General features: G+C 37.4%; 1 protein-coding gene across 2 annotated transcripts in view; it reads right to left on the bottom strand.

Moving 5' to 3' along the window:
- trappc9 (trafficking protein particle complex subunit 9) overlaps positions 1-19,024 on the bottom strand; it is a 220,560-nt gene that overhangs the window by 181,028 nt on the left and 20,508 nt on the right. For both annotated transcript variants that reach the window (XM_032580805.1, XM_032580806.1), the window contains 3 exons: positions 18,773-18,916; positions 7,626-7,752; positions 3,926-4,071 (listed from right to left, as the gene is read on the bottom strand). In XM_032580805.1, coding sequence (XP_032436696.1) covers positions 3,926-4,071; positions 7,626-7,752; positions 18,773-18,916 — 417 coding nt within the window. The remainder of the gene's footprint in view (positions 1-3,925; positions 4,072-7,625; positions 7,753-18,772; positions 18,917-19,024) is intronic.

The raw sequence follows: 19,024 nt of genomic DNA, 5'->3' as shown, positions 1-19,024 counted from the left end.
AGCAGCTGGCCAATTAAGTGTGAAATGCACCAAAAAAAAAAAACCTATAAAAATACTTTGTTGGCATCTCATTTGTGCATCATAATTCTCCAAGTTAGACCTAATATTCAACAGTAATCTTCAAAAGGCTTCAGCTTCATGAAACATCATCACAGAGAGCGATAATGGTAGCCATCCATCAGGGCTGTTTATTTGGGATTCCTTAAAGAGCGAATCATTTTGTCAAACAGCCTCTAACACGATCTTAAAATGATGTTTATGGTGAGAGTGAAGTGGGGGGTGTTTACTGAAGCTACTGGACCCTGCAGAGAAATGTTCTGTAAAACTATCAGCAGTATTAATGTGCCCATCTGAATAATAAATCATTTACGCACACAGGGCGCAGAGACCGACGCAAAATCCATGCGTGGAAAACGAAGCGGCTCCACAACACGACAAATATCTGTTAAACAAACCAAAACGCCAGCGCTTGGGCCTGGCTGACTCTATAGAGTCATGACAAATTTAAGTTGGAAAGATTTGAAAGAAATATTCAGCGCATTTTGCAAATGGCCAAAAAATGCACTGTGTATTTATGACAGTCGGAGATTTCAATGTAACTGACATTCTTACACTGGAGATTGGAAAAAGGAATGATGGAACTCCAATAAAAATCTGCAGAATCTAAAAAGTTTTTAAATTCTTCTCCAATTCAGAATAAAAGATTAAAACCTAACAATCAAAGCAAAATATTTGTTACAAATATCAGAAATGTCACAGTGATTTTTCAAGCACATATTCATGCCAAGGTAAGGCAAGACAATTTGAATAGTATGTCAAAAAACAAGGCAATACAAAGTACTTTACATGATATAAACATCAGAGAAAACATTATGTTTCAGTGGTATAACTGCATCATTAACTGTAAAAACTACAATTAATGATGTTCCAGTTTTTATTAATCAAGGGCAGCTCTAAACAAATGGGTTGTAAAACTTTATTTAAAGGAAATTGGTTTTTCAGCTGTTGTGTAGTTTTCTGGAAGCTTGTTCCAGATTTGTGGTGCATAGAAGCTGAATGCTGCTCGTCCATGTTTGAGTCTGGTTCTTTGAAGCCTGTGTCATCAGTTTGATAAAAGATAGTAATCCCAGAAACATTCTTCAGATGATAAAAGACCAATTTTGTAACTGTCTTTATGTGTCTCTCAAGGTTCAGATCTGAGATTCTAGTTGTAACAACTAAAGTTGTGTGCCGACTCTGGATCGTTCTTCTTTCGGTCCAAAGTCAATAAATTTTGTTTTGTTTCTGTTTAGCTAAATAAAGTTGGCACATCCACACAATGATTTGTTCTAAGCATCTACTCAATGCATAGAACAAATGCAAATCCATAGAACATTATGTTGTCACCTGGTGACAACATAATGTAGAGCTGTGTATCATCTGCACAACTATGGCAACTTCAAGTTATTATTTGCAGTAATCTGAGCTACTGGGAGCATTTAGATATTAAATAACAAAGAGCCCCAGGATGGAACCTTGGAGGTGATTTTTGTCCGCTCCAATGAGAAGTTACCAACTGAACCAGTCGAACCAATCACTCCAACAATATGTCATAGTGAACAGTATGAAATGCTGCACTGAGGTCCAACAGAACCTGTGCTTCTTCCACAGTCTGTATTCATGTGATGTAATTGACGAGGGCAGTCTCAGTACTTACGGTGAGAACGGAAACCCGACTGAAAGACACCATCACTGGTCATTGTTAAGAAGCTATTTATCTGTTGAAACACAGCCTTTTTCAGTCACTTTGCTGATGAATGGGAGGTTGGAGATTGACCTGTAATTTTCCAACACCAACATGTCCAGATTGCCTTTTCAGCAGTGGTTTGATAACTACCGTTTTTAAAGCCGGGGGGAAAAAAAACACCTGATAACAGGGATGAGTTTACAATTTCGATCCGATCAGACGGAACGACAGGCTAAACTTTCTTGAAGAAAGTTGTGGCCAAGATATGAAGAAAGCAAGGGGGTGAGAATAATTGATTTATAATTTCTTTGAAGCCTTTGTGGACGAGTTGGTAGAATCGTGCAATTTTCTCCAGATTCAACACTGGAACTGGACTGAACATTGATGTGCAAGCTAGTAACCAAATTTTCAAGATTTTCTCAGTTAAGAAGTCAGCAAATTCACTGCAGGTCCTGAGGATTAGAGTTCATGTGTTTCTGACAGCTTTGAGAGCAAAGCAACACAAACAGAGAAATTTAGCCTCACAAATCCCCGTCTATGACCACAGTCATTTTCATCAAGACAAATAATGTATGTAGCATCACTGCCATGCTTAATGCTACTAAAATTAAGGGACACTGCAAAGTTATTACAGATGTAAACAGCACTAAGTGACCATAAAAATAAAAGTCACCACTTTGAACTAATAGTTGTACCTGTGTTTCAAGCAGAGCAGAAAGCCAAACATATATATTATATATATAACCGTCCAAACACTCAAAGGGCACATAAAGTAAAAGTCACGTCCCTGTGTGCCCGATCAGCTCTGTAACAGATAGACTCTCATCCAGGTCAGAGTAAACGGCTCGCTGTACACAGTTCTTAAAGCAGTCTCAGAGCAATTACAGAGAAAAAAATCTCCTGTTTTATGGCTGCGCATCAATCTGACTCATTCTGAGTGACTTAAAGAAGAACAACAGATCGTTCCTGTACTGACGGACCAAAGTTACCAAACCGAACCAATAAAAGAGGAAAAATTATTAGTGTGAAGCTATGAAGCTTTATTGCCGGTTACGTGTTATAGATACGGAAGAGTTGCATGAGTCTGAGTCACCTGTTTAAAGACTTCAGAAGCTGCCAGTTGCCTCACCAGATTACTCAATCACCACAGTCACTAAAAAAAAATTAATTTCTTCTCAGCTGCTTTTCGTCAAATGAAAAGCAGCTCCAGAGGCTATGAAACATTAAGGCTGATCCGGGTTATGTTTTTGGAATTATTAGCAGTTAATCAAGTCGACTGTAGAAACACTTGTGAGCAGATTGGTTCCTAAGTGGTTTGTGTGAACATGTTAAACCATACAGTCACACAGCAGGTGCAATCCCTTTATTTTAGGCTAAATGAGTTTGCTTTTCTTGTTTTTGCTGCTGTAGAAGATTTTTCTCTTGGTTTTAAATGGTGTGTTGAAATCGCAGCAGGCACCAATCTAATCTTCCAGCCAACAAACTGATTCATGTTTTTATATTGCAATTAGAATACAAAAAAACAATAGGCCTTCGCAGCGCTTTGCTGCTCGGGCCTAAATACATATGAGCACTGATGATAGCAGTACATTGGGGTTTGGGGACGGAGGGTAGATGATGTACAAAGATTGTAAAAGTTAATGAAAAGCTAAAAGATTATTTCAATTAAAAATGTCTGACACAGAGATGTTGACTTGGCCGCCTAACTCTCTAAATCTTTATTCAACTGATTATCAACTGTTTTTTGTCCCAACAGGTGGATTTTGGATATGAGTGGTGACTTGTAAAGATATTTTAAAAACCTTCCAGTGACGACTCAAGGTTTCTGTTGCTTTTATATATGTATTATCGCAGTCTAAGCTCAGAAAATTTGACCAATGACTTAAAACTATTAAATGTTGCTTCAGAATAGATTATTCTTGTTTGGTGTTTAAATTAAAGGGCTATTTTACCATTTCTAAATTAATCTGGACTCATTTTGAAGAATACGGATAATTTTTGAATGTAAATGTAAATAGAAATAAATGACTTTTTTATTATTATTATTTTCTCTATCTTACAGATGTGATCTATAGAAGTCAATGAGGTAAGATTACATTTATTTTCATAACTGATGTCAAAAAGGGTCAGAACTTAAACGTTAGTTTGAACTGGAAAAGATAAACAACCGTGGACTCCGTTGACCTTGTTTGGACTCACCTATCTTCTTGCAGCGCTCCTCTCCTCTGTTGTGCATGATTATGGGCGAGTAGATGAAGGGACTGGCGGTGGACACACTCTGTCCCAGGAGGCCTTTCACTTTGTGGGGCCGTAGACTGGTGGGCAGATTGAGCAGCTTAACCGATCTGGGTGGAAGCACAGAAATATGATTTAGCTTTGCATTTAAGCTAAAGTAAGGGGGGGTGAACTGAGCTAAACTTTGGGTTACTATTCACAGGAAGTTAGTTTGAATTTGCTTGGGTTGCATAAAATTCTGATCACATTGCTGAATATTCATGAATATTACAGAACAAAGCTTGAGATTTATGGTTGGGCTTTCTGGGAAAGGTTACAAAATCAGCAAGCAATAAAACACCAAGACACAGGCAACTTTTAAACAGTGTTTACCCAAAACTTCCACAAACAATGGACTTAAATAAAACCTCAAAGTAATGTATAATCACATCAGCCTTTAATTATCTCATTACTTCTGCTTAACTGGGTTGTTTTCCAGCTTCCTCCCACATTAACTATTTCCTGGAAGGCTTAAAACTTAAAACTCTGCATGCAGGTTCTGTCCATCACGGCTTATTGCAGATGTCAGAGTCTAGTTTTTGGGGAAAAAAAACTTTGATGAGTTATGTTGCAGATTTTCAGTCAGATGGGCCGTAAACATTCAGATTTTTATGTTTCTTTGTAGAATTAAAATTGGGCAACTGAGTCTAGTTAGTCTGCTCCTTTCTGCCATGAACAGCCTGACTTCCAGTGCGCCAGCCAACAGAAGCACTGGCACTCAAGCAGAAGAATGATGACCATGGCAAGCAGCCCATGTTATTAGAAGTACTTCAGATGTGGAGATCTGGGAGCGCCTTTTGGTAATAAAAGTGTCAGGTGACAACAAAGCACATCACATTACAGCCCCTGTCTTTAGTGAAGTGTTCCAGGGCTGCTGATCTGTATGGCAGCCAACAATGAAGAAATACTACAGCAATTTGAAAGTGAGTAAACCAGGGTAAAGCAGGACCAATTTGAAACATTTTGGTGATGGCACAGTTAAAGTGATAGTTGGGATGGTAGAACAAAAAAAAAGGATTTTATGGTTTTTATGGCCCCTCTCAAAGTCCCTAGAAACTCTGAAAGGATAAAGTATATGGAATACATGACACTTATAATATCCAAACTTACTGTCACATAAACCAAAATCGTCAAGTCAAAAGTGTTTGGAGGACAAAAAAATATATGATTAAATAAATAATAAACTAGAAAATTTCTGAAGAAATTTAAACAGGGCCTACCAAAGTGTACCCGTCGGTTGGAACCTAGCATTCTGATGCTACAAATTAGCATGCCAATGTAAGCTAAATGTACTCAATAGCATATGGAGAGTCGCAAGCATGTTAAATAACATGGACCTGCTCCATTCAGCATGTTAAAATTAGGGTATAAGCTAAAATTAGCCAAAATGCTAATGTTAGCCTAAATGCTGCCAGTGGAGAGGGGTATAACTAGCATGTTGTCTTACATTGACTTCCTCCATTCAGTGTGCTAAACATGGCCAATAAATGAAAAAAATAGCTCAAAAGCTTATTTTAGGGAAAAGGCCATGCTAATGCTAATGTTTGTACTAATGTTAATGCACTGCCTTCTGATTTTCACTATTGCTAAAGTAAAAATCAGATGTTTACTTTGTGGCAATTGGCTACCAGAAAACACGCTCATCTCTTAGCAACAGATTAACAACAAATATTGTTATTGTTCAAAAAATATAAGATTTCCTCTGCTCTTTTTAAATACTACTTATCTTATTCTACTTAAGAATTGTGCAGTTGGTGAATTTTGGAGAAAAGTGAAAATGTTTTTTTTGTCATTGATGGTACACAGACATTGAACACAAAAGTAAAAATCTGATTTATACTACGTGGCAGTTTGTTACCAGAAAAAAACACTTATCTCTTAACACCAAATTAATAAGTAATATTATTGTTTATAAAACATAAGTTCTTTTGAAATACTGCTTATCGGTTTAGACACAACAAATGTAGAGTTGGTAAATTTTGCAAAACTAAATATCTAACGTTTACATTTTGGCCCTTAAGTTACCAGAAAACGCTCTCATCTCTTAGCAACAACAAATATTGTTATTGTTCAAAAAACAATTTGAAATACTATACTTATACTAATCTTATAATACTTAAGAATTGTCACGTTGGTGAATTTTACAGAAAATTTAAAATGTTTTATTTTTTTTGGTCATTGATGGTAAATATACTATAAAACAGAAATTCAACACAAAAGTAAAAATCTGATTTAGACTTCGTGGCAGTTCGTTACCAAAAAAAGAAAATACACTCATCTCTTAACACCAAATTAATAACAAGTAATATTATTGTTATTAAAACAATATAGTTCTTTTGAAATACTGCTTATATGCTTAGACAAGAAATTTACAATTGGTAAATTTTGCAAAAGTAAAAATCAGATGTTTACTTCATGGTACTTGGTTTATCAGAAAATGCCCTCATCTCTTAGCAACAGTTTAACAATGTAATGCTCTTATTTTGACAGCCCAAAGTTATTGTCTGTTAAGGAGCAACAAGTTTCACGAGTCATATGGAACTTTCTTTTTTCCTCTTCTGCCATCTTATCTGTATTAAATGTTCCGTCACGGTGGCGTCATGTCGCTCTAAACTTCTGCTCAGGCCTCGTCTGTACTAACTGAGTGTTCCACCATCTCTGTAGTTCTCTACATCTCTGCTCTCCTTAGTGTTCTATTGCTTTGGTAATTAATCCTCTCTGAAAACTGTATGCAATGCAGTTTTCAGATTGCAAGGCATTTCAATTTCTCCATTGAATTACCTTGCAAAGCATTCCAATGCTCGCCTATGCATTGCTATGGCAGGCCCCAATTACCTACTAAAATTATGAGCATGCAATATTTTAATTAAGCAAATCAGATTTTCTGTATTAACAGATGAATACTTGGTTGTATTTAACATTTTTGAATATATTTAAGTAGATTTTAATTTGTAATAGTTTTGTCCCAATTTATCTGCACCTAGCATGTATGCTAGTAAGCCAGATGACTTTTCAGTTGGCTGAATTGTAGTTGAACTGATTGCATTTCGGCCCCCCGACAACAAATGGCCCCCGGCTGCACTTTGGACAGTGCTGGTTTAGTTAAAGTTTTTAGTTACACTTAGAAAAACATATAACAATATAATGGTTTCACATCAGTAGAAACTGATATTTACTGATTAGTTTTTTCTTTTAAATATCTGGAATACTACCAAACTACATTCTCGCCTCTCTCTTCACACTGTTGTTTCTTACTTTTAAGCAGCTTTGAGGCACAAAATTTGAAACTGCTGCTGTGCAATATACTCAACAGGTTGTTGCTAGGTAACCAAAGACTGACATAGTTAATTGATGCCACCAATCTTTCTGAGAGGTTGAGCAATTAAAGCATCTCCTCTGCCTACATCCCCCAGAATGCTGTGTGGTTCCGGATCAGAGTTCAGTAAAATTATTGAAAACTTTATTTTAAATGGATTATTAGACAATTGTTTGTTCAACGTCCAAATTAAAGGCTTTTTCAAATATTTTAATGCTGCTTCAACAAAAAATGATTTTAATTGAAGGGGTTTTTTAGACATCTTTAGAAGAGGTGCCAATTAGAAAAATGTGCTTTTGACAGTCTTACCGGACCATTGGGAGCTTAGTGAAGGGAACCGGAGGGAGCTTGAGTCCATCAGAGAGAGTGATGACCTCCATCCCACCTGGACACTTGGAGGTGTAGTTCTCCAGACTCTGGGTCACCTCTTTTTTTTCTGTAAAGTACAAACGACACAAAAATCAGCGACCCCGGCCAGAACCCTGACCCATCTGGCACGACGACTACAACACAAACATCTTTAAAATTGACCCGGGAAACCAGAGAGGACTCTGCTTCTTTTGCGGTAGAAACGAATGGGAGGTTGATGATGGGTAAGGCGTTCCACTCTCAGCAAAGAGAGCGCCGACCTCGGAGGGAAACTCCAGATTTTATCGTATCATCAATACCTTTTGAGAGAACATTACTGCTCAACCAGCTGTAAAATTTGCTTTAGTTGTGCAGGGTTTAACCGTGTCCATCAATGAAAAGGTCACAGACTGAAAAAAAAAAAAAGAAAAACACCACTGCACTACTATTGTTTGTAGGAGCACATTTGGAAATTGCAGCCCTTTCATAAGAAAAAGAAATGCACCTGCATTATGTATGAGCTGTTTGTTCCACACAAGAGATGACCTAATAGGATAAATCGAAGTGTTTTTATATCTCTCGCCAACAGGAACAGTGGTTCAAGCAAACAAATACAAGTGCTGCTAGCAGAGACACTAAATCCTTTGGAAAAAATATGAATTGGGGGCCTGGAAGGCACAACCCCAGTTCACGGAGAAGGTAATAAACAACGGGGAGAAGGGAGAAAAGGAAAGGAAAGGGAAAAGATAAAGGTAAAAAGTAAAATCAGTCAGAGATGGATGAAGAGACACTTGAAATGTAATCCCAGCCCAAAGTTTGTTTGTTTTTTATTCACGGCCTTGTTTTCTTTGTTTATTTTTAGAAGTAATTAATGCTTAACAACAGCAAATTAAGAACTGCGATTAATGTATTAACGCATCTATTTAAGACATATTAATGTCTTAATTTTAGACACACAAATGTAAGACTCTTTAAGAAAGTGCTGACACCTTGCTGCAAATGCACAGAAGCAATTATAGGTCAGAAAAGAAACCATTCTGATCATTTACTTATCAATTTAAGTCAAATGTTTCAGAATTAAACGAATGTAAAGAGTCAAAGGGTAATTTCAGTAAGTAGATCTCGGATTTAAAAAAATGATGCAACAATTAAAGTTAATTAAACAAGCAAAATATTGCTTTAAAAAGGAGCTTCTCTGTCCCACTGTTTGCTATGATGGGTGTCCAGGAAGTGGTGACGTGAATGACACAACACATTGTTTCCCAGCAGAATCCACAGGTAAATGACACCATTCATACCAACAAGGATGTGATTGATCCAGACTGCGTGGAAACGACTGCTGTGGCTACACGTCATCAAGACTGAAGCCAGTACAGAATTTCCATAAATTAGCCGGGGTATATGCAGGTTTCACCAACTCAAATTTAAGACTTTTTCAGACCTCCTTAAGACCATTATCATAAAATTTAAGACCTATATCACGACAGAAATGTATAAAAGAAATGCAGGGGACCAAAACTGTCCCCTGCAGCTCTTGGCAACAGCTTTGTGCTTCTCATATGGCTCTCTAGGTAGCCATATCTCCAGGTAGAGAGCTATATGCTAGCTGCTGATGGTTCGCTTCTTTGCTTGCTAGCTAGCTAGGAAGTATTAGCTGCTTGTTACCAGTAACCTTAACAGCCTTGAGTCACAGAATGCAGTGAGTGAAAATGTCTGTGCACTACTCAACTCAAACTTTTGCCATTTATACAGAAGTCCAGTGAGGAAAAAATCATTAATAAATGACATTAAACAGTCCTGCCATAATAAAATTTAAGAACTGTGAATCACATATTTAAGACTAACTTACATTTTCCATATGAATTCAAGACATTTTAAGGGCTTAATCTTAGATAAATAAATGTAAGACTTTTAAGACCATTTAAGGAGCACTGATGGGGTGAGTGGGTTAAAATCACCCATCTGCTCCAGTAGACCAAGAAAGTGGCTGGTTTTGTAGTGAAAACCTCTTTCTGAAAGGTTTTCACTACATGTAAAAGATGCATGTCATCAAAAGATAGGCATAGTAAACACATTTGAAAAACTTAAAACACTAATCAAATTAATGAGCTAAAAAAAAACTATTTTATACAACTTGGTTAACAGTGAGAATAACTGGTTAAAATTGATGTTATAAGTAATCATGTTCTCAAATCAATACAGATTGTTTTATATAGTACCACATCAAACATAATCTTGAGGCACTTTACAAAAACGTGACTTCAATCTAACCGTACAGACAGATTCAATTTCATACGTTCCAATGTGATTTCCAAATGGATTTTTGATTTAAATCCGTTTAAATCAAAAATCTGTAGGTAGTTCTTGTAGCTACCTGCAGGTCTTTGACGTTGGTCTGAGGAAAAATATTCTCAATTCCCACATTTTTAGCTTGTAGATGTTTTAGGAGCTTATGCCACTGTGCATTTTTCTCATGAACCTTCTGATGAACAGTCAAATGTAAGGTAGATTATCTGATAGTGAGCCGAACACGTCCTGCTGCAGCAAAACAGCCTGAACACATGAGAGTCACAGCTCTTCTCCTGGAACGCTGCAATTGGTTTATACAAAATATGCCATCTGTCCTGGTGTCCAAATAATTCAAATTCAGACTATTTTGACTAGAGAGCATTCTCTGTGGATACCTTTAATCTAGCCTTCATGTTTCCTTGTTCTTAAGAACTAAATGTATGACCTTTAAATAGGGCAAACCTCCTTGAAAATGCTGACTAACCCTTTGCAATCATACGCGCCTGATGTGATGAGTTTGTGTTTGATGTTAGCCCTTTTAAGAGTGAATAAATGTAGCGGGTGTCCAATAAATTGCATTTTGATTACATGTTAAAGAACATTTGGTGTTGTCTTCCTCTTTATTTTATTCAGGCTTTCGCTCATTCACACTGATGCAAGCACAGCGGAGCCTCTGCCCAGTCACGGTTCAGTACTTCCAGATTTGTCTGAGGAAAGTAACTCCACATTATTAACTGAAAACCCGCCTAGTCGCTGATTCGCAAACCTAAAATATTCAAAAGAAAATGCAGCTCGGGAAGCTGAAACACCCAGGTACAATGCTAATTAACATGCTTTTGGCTGACATTTGCAAAGCAGCCGATCCAGGAGCATGATTTATTTTCCTTGGCGCCGATTGAACACTGTTGATGTTAGGTTCTGCCTCAGTGCTAAGACGCTGTTTCCACTGTGCGTGTTAATGCATATTAAGGAATATTTGGTGCTTAAACTATTAAAACAGGCTGATTTTAATGATTCGCGGTTAGCTGTGGTAACCTCTGAAAATACTGTAATCAAAACTACATGTCGCAGCAACACTAATTCAAGGTCAGAAGTTTACGATTGGCCCAAAAAAGATTGATTAAAAACTGGCCATCAAAAGCAACACTGCTCCATCAAGTTGAAGGCATTTGCTCATAGGGGTAAAACTACACTCAAGCTGTTGAGCTTGCTCCTTTAGCATATTAAATATATCAAGGAGACCGAAGTGGAAGATTTTTGTTCCAGCAGTGCTTCTTGCTTGCTTGCTGTCCAGACAAACCCAGTGCGGCTCGTTATGAGGCTGACAACTGGAACACACAGTCCAGAAAAAGCAAAGAGACAGCTTAACAGGTACATGAGAGAAGGGGTGCAGTATAACACTCCACATCTTTCTCCAAGTGAAAGGCTCTCATCTGCGAGTGTCGACCGTCAGGAGCAGGAGGAGGAACACTTCAAGGCAGGGTAAAAGGTTGCCGTGAATCAGATTCCCCACAAAAGAAAAAACACAAAAAAACCAACTTTGCTTTCATCTCCGTAGCGTGTAAGAAACGACAAAAGTTTAATACATATTAAACAGACATTTAGCCATCACAAAACAAGTTTTACATTTTTGGGTGTGGGATATTTTTGGTTCAGTGGGATATTAGTGTGGGACGTGTGCGACTTATTGCTACATAGATATTTTTATGAACAGCGATGAGTCAAGCAGAAGGATTAGAGAGCCGCGATATGCCAGTGCTGCTCGGTGGTGTGCATTATTGCCCGATAAGCAGGTCAAGTAAATGATTGTTATTGTTCCACTAACAGAATTTCAGCTGAAAATGAGATCCAATAATGCGGGACACGCAGCAGACAAAGCACATGACCTGACATCCAGCTATGAGAGCAGAAATCTGTGCTCCATCACTGGGATGGAGATGAGCACCAAGCACACAAACATACAGGCACAGTTTGCTTGTTTTTTAGTGATGACAATACCTGGAAGCAACAAAAGCCACTAGGAAAATGCAAATTGGCTAATGTTAATTTTAACTTTTTCAAATTCTGTGACTTTATCACCAGATTTTACAGGATAGATCAAGAGTTTCCCACAGTGTATTATAAGCCTGGCGGGCCGCCAGGTTTTACCTGTACCCCCGCCAGGTTAAGCATTGTTTGTTTACTTATTATAGGTTTTTTAATATACCAGTAATGGCAACAGCAAAGAGGGGTTAAAGAGTCTTGTTAGTAAACGGTTGGAAGCACAACAGCATCATAGTATGGTCAGTATGTGGACACATAGAGAGATTGAGGTTCTGTGTATTTTACTCACCAGGACTCAATAACCACTTCCTGTCTCTATCGTTTAAATGCTAACAACTTCCACAAATAAAGTGACAAGTCACTGACAAAAGATCAAAACATTTTCGACACTAATAGAATGAAACAACGAAAGTGAGGAAAAAAAATTATATTTATTTTAATACTATTTTTTTATGTTTGCCTTTTTAAGACTTTACTGTTATTGTTTGGGCATTGTTGATAAAGTCTTCCAATAGCACAATTAGCTAGCCAAATTTTCCAATTTCCTGTCAACTTTAAACATTTTGAACTCAAAAACATGATGGGTGGTTGGATGATTGCTCTCCTACCAGGCAGGTTTTCTAAAGGAAACCAATATATCTTATGTCAACCATAAAAATCTGTAGCTAGAGGACCATCTGCTTAATTGACAAGTTAGGCAAGCAAAATCAGAAGAAGCAGCTCCAAAGTTAAGGTAAGAAACTTTCTGTTAAAAGACAACCATTCAAAATCTGTCCTGTATAGAAGTGGGTTTTTTTCAAAGTTATTGCTGAAAGAAACCATAAGATCTCACAGTTCCAGTTTGCCACAAGGCATGTAGACATTAAAGTGGTCTGGTCAAATGAGAACAAAGATGTAGTTTTTGGCCTACATAAAAGAGTGGTGTGACAACCAACACTGCACATCACCCTGAACACCTCACCCTCAGCATTGACACTGGGGATAAGGTTTAGTGTCCATAAGTACATTAAGCATCCATACATTTGTTTGTAAGACCTTAGCACCTTATGTTAAGGTTTTGCCTTCCAATGTAATGTGTAATATAATCATTGTGTATGATTGGGGTTTTCTGATTGTAAATCTTTAATTTCGATAATCTTTATGAAATGCTGTATATACTTTGAAAGGTTTTACCAGATTTGCTATCTAAAGGAGAGCTGTCATTTCTGATCTACAGCCTTCCTTTCCATTTCTCACTTGGTAGAAAGCAATTGAATTTTCAGCCGAGGCCATTTTTCAGAAATCTAGGGTCTTCCTAAAGTCCAATAATTCCTTCTATTATTCTTGTGTTACTTCCACTATGAGCTCTAAAACGCCTGGACTGCATAGCACCCAGTTCACCTAAATCCAATCCCAAGATTTTAATCAAACAAGCACAAATTCAACATCTTCAAAACCTTTACAGATGTACAAGGTGTAGTCTGAACAAAAAGGTAAGTTTGTTCATTTAAGCAACGCGAGACTGCAGTGGATGGGAGTAGGTAAATGTATCCCTTCTTTACATAAAGAAGCTTCAACGTTTCAGCTTAAATGTGCTCCATCTTACCTCACCCACTCACTGTTTGGAACAGAAATATAGTGAGTCAGGTCAAACTCTTTCTTTAGGGTCACGCCCACTCAGATTTTCTGATGAAAACTGGGACCAAAAGGTGACTCGACCCCGTGACCTCCGACTTCCCATCTGCATACTGATACAGAAGAAGAAGAAGTCAAGAGATTTCTAGTGGAAAAGAAAAATCTATAATTATACAAAGACAGAGGGGTAAGCCTTTCTACAACATTGATTAGCATTAGTATACAAGTTTTAAAAGCCATTTATGATTTTACATTATCATATGTAATGGCTCCTTTGACGGTGATAAACTTGCAATGTATGGTGTCCTTAGAGGCACAATAGACGTCTTTTTCCCTGATGATGAAAGATGGTTTTTAAATCATGCCTTCAGGTCGATCTTTCAGTTTGACAAAATAACAAGGGATCTCAATAATGTCGTTGAGTGACACTATATTAGACCAATACTGAAGCTCTCGTGTTACAACCTGTAACCTCGTGTTACGTGTCAGGGCATACTTTCTCACATAGGAAATGATTCATTGTTAAACTGCAATGTTTTATGATGAATGAGCCATGTGCTAGCTAGATGGGTGGACAGACTGAAGGACGTATTTGACTGTTGCAAGGTAAAAGCAATGGTCAGTTTAAATGTAGAACAGCATCAACCTCCAGATGAAGAGGAAGAGCCGACCGGTTTCAGCTCAAAGGAACCGTGAAGAACAACAACAACAAAGAACACAGAGACTGAGAAATGGAGTCATAACCAGACAGAAAAATTAGGCAATATCCGACGACACGGTTTTATTAACAAGTTTATAAATTCTGTACTCAGACCCAACGCCACGCTGAGCTCTCAAATAACTATTGACAGTGAAGAAAATGAAAGTGTTTTATAAAAAGGAAAGATATCATGGTGTGAAATGGAAACAACCGGCACACCACAAACAGATATGTCACCATCTTTATGCATTATTAAGACTTTTCTGAATAGTATTGGAAGCAAAATGCCAGCAGGGGAAAACCGGCGAAAGAAATAGATAAATAATCCAAATGACAAACACTAAAAAAAAATAAAAACCTGAGCAGAAAGAGGAGTGACATTAATCTCTCCAGTATAAAATTCACAAAAAGTAAAAATCTCACTATGTCTCTTTAAATTCAGTAAATGCACTACAACCCTGCAGCGGCTATTTTTTGCTGAGAACACATAAATTCTCTGTTTACTGGGTCTTGCGTGGAAGAAAGAAAGTTCAGCATTATCGTTTTCTTGAGAGTATTAATACATCATGATGGATGAAACTGCAGAGTTGATTCCAAAGTTCAGTAAAACGAGGGTTTCAAGCTGAAGGTATATACAGAAATAAGCTGTTTCATAAAAAATAAATAAAAAATGCTTCAATTTCTGCCTCTGTGAAACAGGAGGAAGTCACGAGAAATTCCTGTACCAATCCAAAACCTTCAAACTTTAAGCCTCCGCTGCCGATCATGTTCTATTAAAACATATGAGTGACAGGAGAAAACACGAGATGAGCTTCATGACGGCAGGCGAGTTTGCGTCTGAAGCTTGGCAATGATGTTACAAAAGAAAACTGCGGCTTGAAATGAGGCTCTCCGATTATCATTAAGGAGGCACACAAAGCCATGATTCAGCAGCGGGGGGGATTTGCTGTAAATTGCATCGAGGCTACGATGCAGTGGGGAAAATGACACAATAATCCACACCTCCTTAAAGACAATGCTTCAAACGCAATACACCTCAGACAGAAATATCTTTTATTCTCAGCTATCAGCTTTAAGGCATGAGGGGAGACAATCGCTTCAGTAATAGCCGGCTGCTGAATATTTGGAACCGTTTATAGCATGAACCCAACAGAGTATATTCACTATGCATCTATATTTTGGGGGGGATGTTTTTAACATGAATGCAAAATTTTGATTATACATTTACGACTTTTATAATTTTATTCAAAATGTTTTAATACATAATATTTCACAAAATAAGTCCACCTTTATTGAGTGACGCCTGAACTAAACTCACAGTTGAACAGAAAAGTTGCATTTTGGTCAGTTGACCAAAATGTACGGTGGCCCAGAAGGGTAAGCAAAATGCCACAACGGAAAAAAGTCACAACATAAGTTAAATTAAAACTGAAATTAAGGTAAAACATACATTTTGCTAAATCAGAACTTATGCTAAAACCGGAAGTATGCTAAAACATAGTTTTTGCTAACAAAGAAAATTATGCTAAAATGGAAATTATGCTAAAGCAGAATTTTTGCTAAAAAGGTATTTATGCTAAAATGGCAGTAGTAATAGAACAGAAGTCATGCTAAACTAAAATTTATGCTAAATCAAAGTTTTTCCTAAAAACAAATTTATACTACAAGAACAGTTACGATAAACTTGCTAGCATGACTTCAACTTTAGCATAAATTCCATTGTGGCTTTTGTTATTGCATGCAACTCATTGCATTTTACTTCAAGTTGATTTGGTGTGAAACAAACCAACTTAACCTTATGCACACTTGTTAAGAGTCTGGGATGCTGAGGGATGGTTTCTCTCTTACAGGTCCTAGAATCAGGAGTCCTGCATTATGAACTCTGAACATTTTTCGTTCAAGGTGCTTCCACAATGAAATATTAATTTATTTTAGAGTTTTTTTACACACCCTTGCAAGGGGTGACAATAAAGGTGATTGGCACTGTTTGACACCTAAACAAAATTACAGTATTTCTGGACTTTGCTTAATCTCAGTTACACATGAACAACTTGAGACTTAATCTTTTCATGTAAATCTGTCAGTGCTGCTGCATTGGAATTATTTTGTATCCGAACACCAGTAAATAACCAAACAGTATGTCAGTTGTCCCCCGTCAGCTTACCTTAGGGGCTGAATATAGACCAATAACTCTGCTTTATATTCTGTTATCATTTTTTCCTCCCCAAAACTCTCTCCTGAGACCAATTTGTCATGGAAAAGTCATCGCTAATGCTCCAAAAAGCAGAGCTCCCACCAAGAAAATGTGGTGATTCTACAGAGCAGTGATGGCCATTATTTTCTATCGCTTAAATATTCTGGTCTGTGGACCAAAGCATGACTACAGTTTGGACTTGTGTTGAGTGTCAATGTTAATTTATCTATGTAGCACACAAAAACAATAGACACCGACGAAAATGCTTTACTGTTCAATAAAGTGAAGCAAGATAAACACCAATAAGAATAAGAGAACAAAAATATTTTTAAAAAAGAAAAATACATAATAGACTTTCATTATAGCAAAATCTCAAACTGCTAGAAAAACTGCAAAAGGCCGAGCACCTCTGGATTTTAGCATGAATCTAGGTACATTTAAGAGAAACTGCTTGGTTTACTAAAGTGCCATCACTGGAGTGTGGATGTTAAGCAGATTACAGAGACATGATGGCGCTCAGCCTTTTACAAGTTTAAAACTAAAGCAATAAAATCTGGAATCAATCAATCAATCCTAAACCAAAACATTAAGCCCATACAGAGAAGCCAGAACTGGAGATGTGCGTTCACATTTATAGCAATTGTTAAAAGACCAGCTGCTGCATTTTGGATGGTTTGTAGATTTCATTCTTTTAAATCATGTTACTGGCAATCACTAAAGGGAAGAAAATTTTAAATGAAACCACCTTTACCAGTGGATTTGTTACACCTATACAAATGTGTTTTTGTCCTTCAAGTAGCTTTTACTTTGTATAACATTACCTAAAGGATCTGATCAATAATTCAATTTAAAATTAAAAAAATCTTAATAATGGTTTAATACTTTAAGTACTTTATAGTAAGGATTTTTAAGTATTCCATAAATTTCACCATCAGTTGCAAAAATGGCCACACTAACAAATGATTTTGTGGCCAGATGCCTCAGCTTAGTAGTTACACTTCTTTCAATTGTGAAGGTCAATTAGTTAACAACTCTAGATGTGACTGAAGCACATTTATATTTAAGAACTCTAAGAATCTTTAAGAATTTCAATTTCGCTTTTAGACCTACAGGTTACCACAACTCTTGGTCTACGTAGGAAATTCCTAAAATAATCCCTTAGAAATAAACACTTTCCTGCGATGAAGGAGCTGCTGTTTTACAAAGCAGGTTCAATAAATCATGTTTCCTTAAAGAGAGCGGGCTAAGACAACATAGGCCTACTTATGTGGTGATACAAGGCTGGTTAACTCAGTAAGTCAACTCATTCTTACTTGACTTCTTTGTGTCCATAAGTAATTGATTAAAAAAAATCACATGCAGGGTTCTTCAAGGTTCCATTTGAGGTCCTTTGATTTTAGTATCTTAGAACAAATGAAAGCGTGGATGTATCATAACTTTCTTCAGCTGAATAAATCAAACCTGAAGAGCTTATTTTTGAAACAAAAGAGAAACAATCAAGACCAATAACAGCTAGAAACTACTGAACATGTTTACAGCAGTAAAACGTTTTACTTCAGCTGAGCCAAACGTCGGCACAAACTGTACTTCAGAGCTCGACATATACCTGCACCGTCTCCCACCCACAAAAAGGGGGATTCATTCTAATAGTAATCTGTGATTGATTTGTAACATGACACTACAGGTTGGTGGAAAAGTAGGATTGGCTTACAGTAGTACTCTGAGCCAACAAATTTAAACACAAAATGGTTTTATAACAAGATTTCTCTGCATTGAGTTTGTTGGAAAGAAAATAGTTTTGCCTGCAGCAAGCAGTCGCCACCAGGTATTTATTTCAGGATGTGTGTTTAAATGGTGTGGGCAATCATTTTCATTCTGCATTATTTATAAAGACAGTTAGTACAGCCTAAGCAGAGTTTGCTTTTGTGTGATATTTACTAGGTAAGCATCTTTCTCCTATTACTTCTCTCTCCCTTACATATCTCTTGCTTAGTCGTTCAACAAGGATTTAACTTCCCTCTATTGTGTGGCCAGGGGAGCTTGTGTTAAAAAAAGAAAACCATATCTGTATACACAGAGTACAATGCTGCAGTGCAAGCCAAGTAAACACAAGCTTTGGTGACCATTGCACAGCATTAAGTAAGCTACCATACGCCAATCACCACAATCAGGCAGAATTGTTTCCTTTGAAGGTTGGGCATAAAGCTGGAAGAACCCCAGAGGACTGGAGATTCTGAAATATCACACTGTGCTTTGCCGTTTACTGACCTTGATCAGACAGGAAGTCCAGCATGGTCTGCAACAGGAAGGACAGGTGGCGCACAGAAAGGCCCGGGTTGCCCATGCGGCGGGAGGCGTACACCAGCTCATGCAGCAGGCGCATCTGTACGGCCGCCCAGCCTCTGTGTGTGCCTGGGACAGAGATGACAGAGAGAGGAACACACTCACAGGGCTGCCAAAGATCATTGCCGACACTCTTTAATGAGCTATTTATTTGACTCATTCATTGTAACTTACTCT

This window comes from Xiphophorus hellerii, chromosome 13 (assembly GCF_003331165.1).
Source record: "Xiphophorus hellerii strain 12219 chromosome 13, Xiphophorus_hellerii-4.1, whole genome shotgun sequence".
NCBI classification, from domain to species: Eukaryota; Metazoa; Chordata; class Actinopteri; order Cyprinodontiformes; family Poeciliidae; genus Xiphophorus; species Xiphophorus hellerii.
This window is presented reverse-complemented; position numbering and strand designations above follow the sequence as displayed.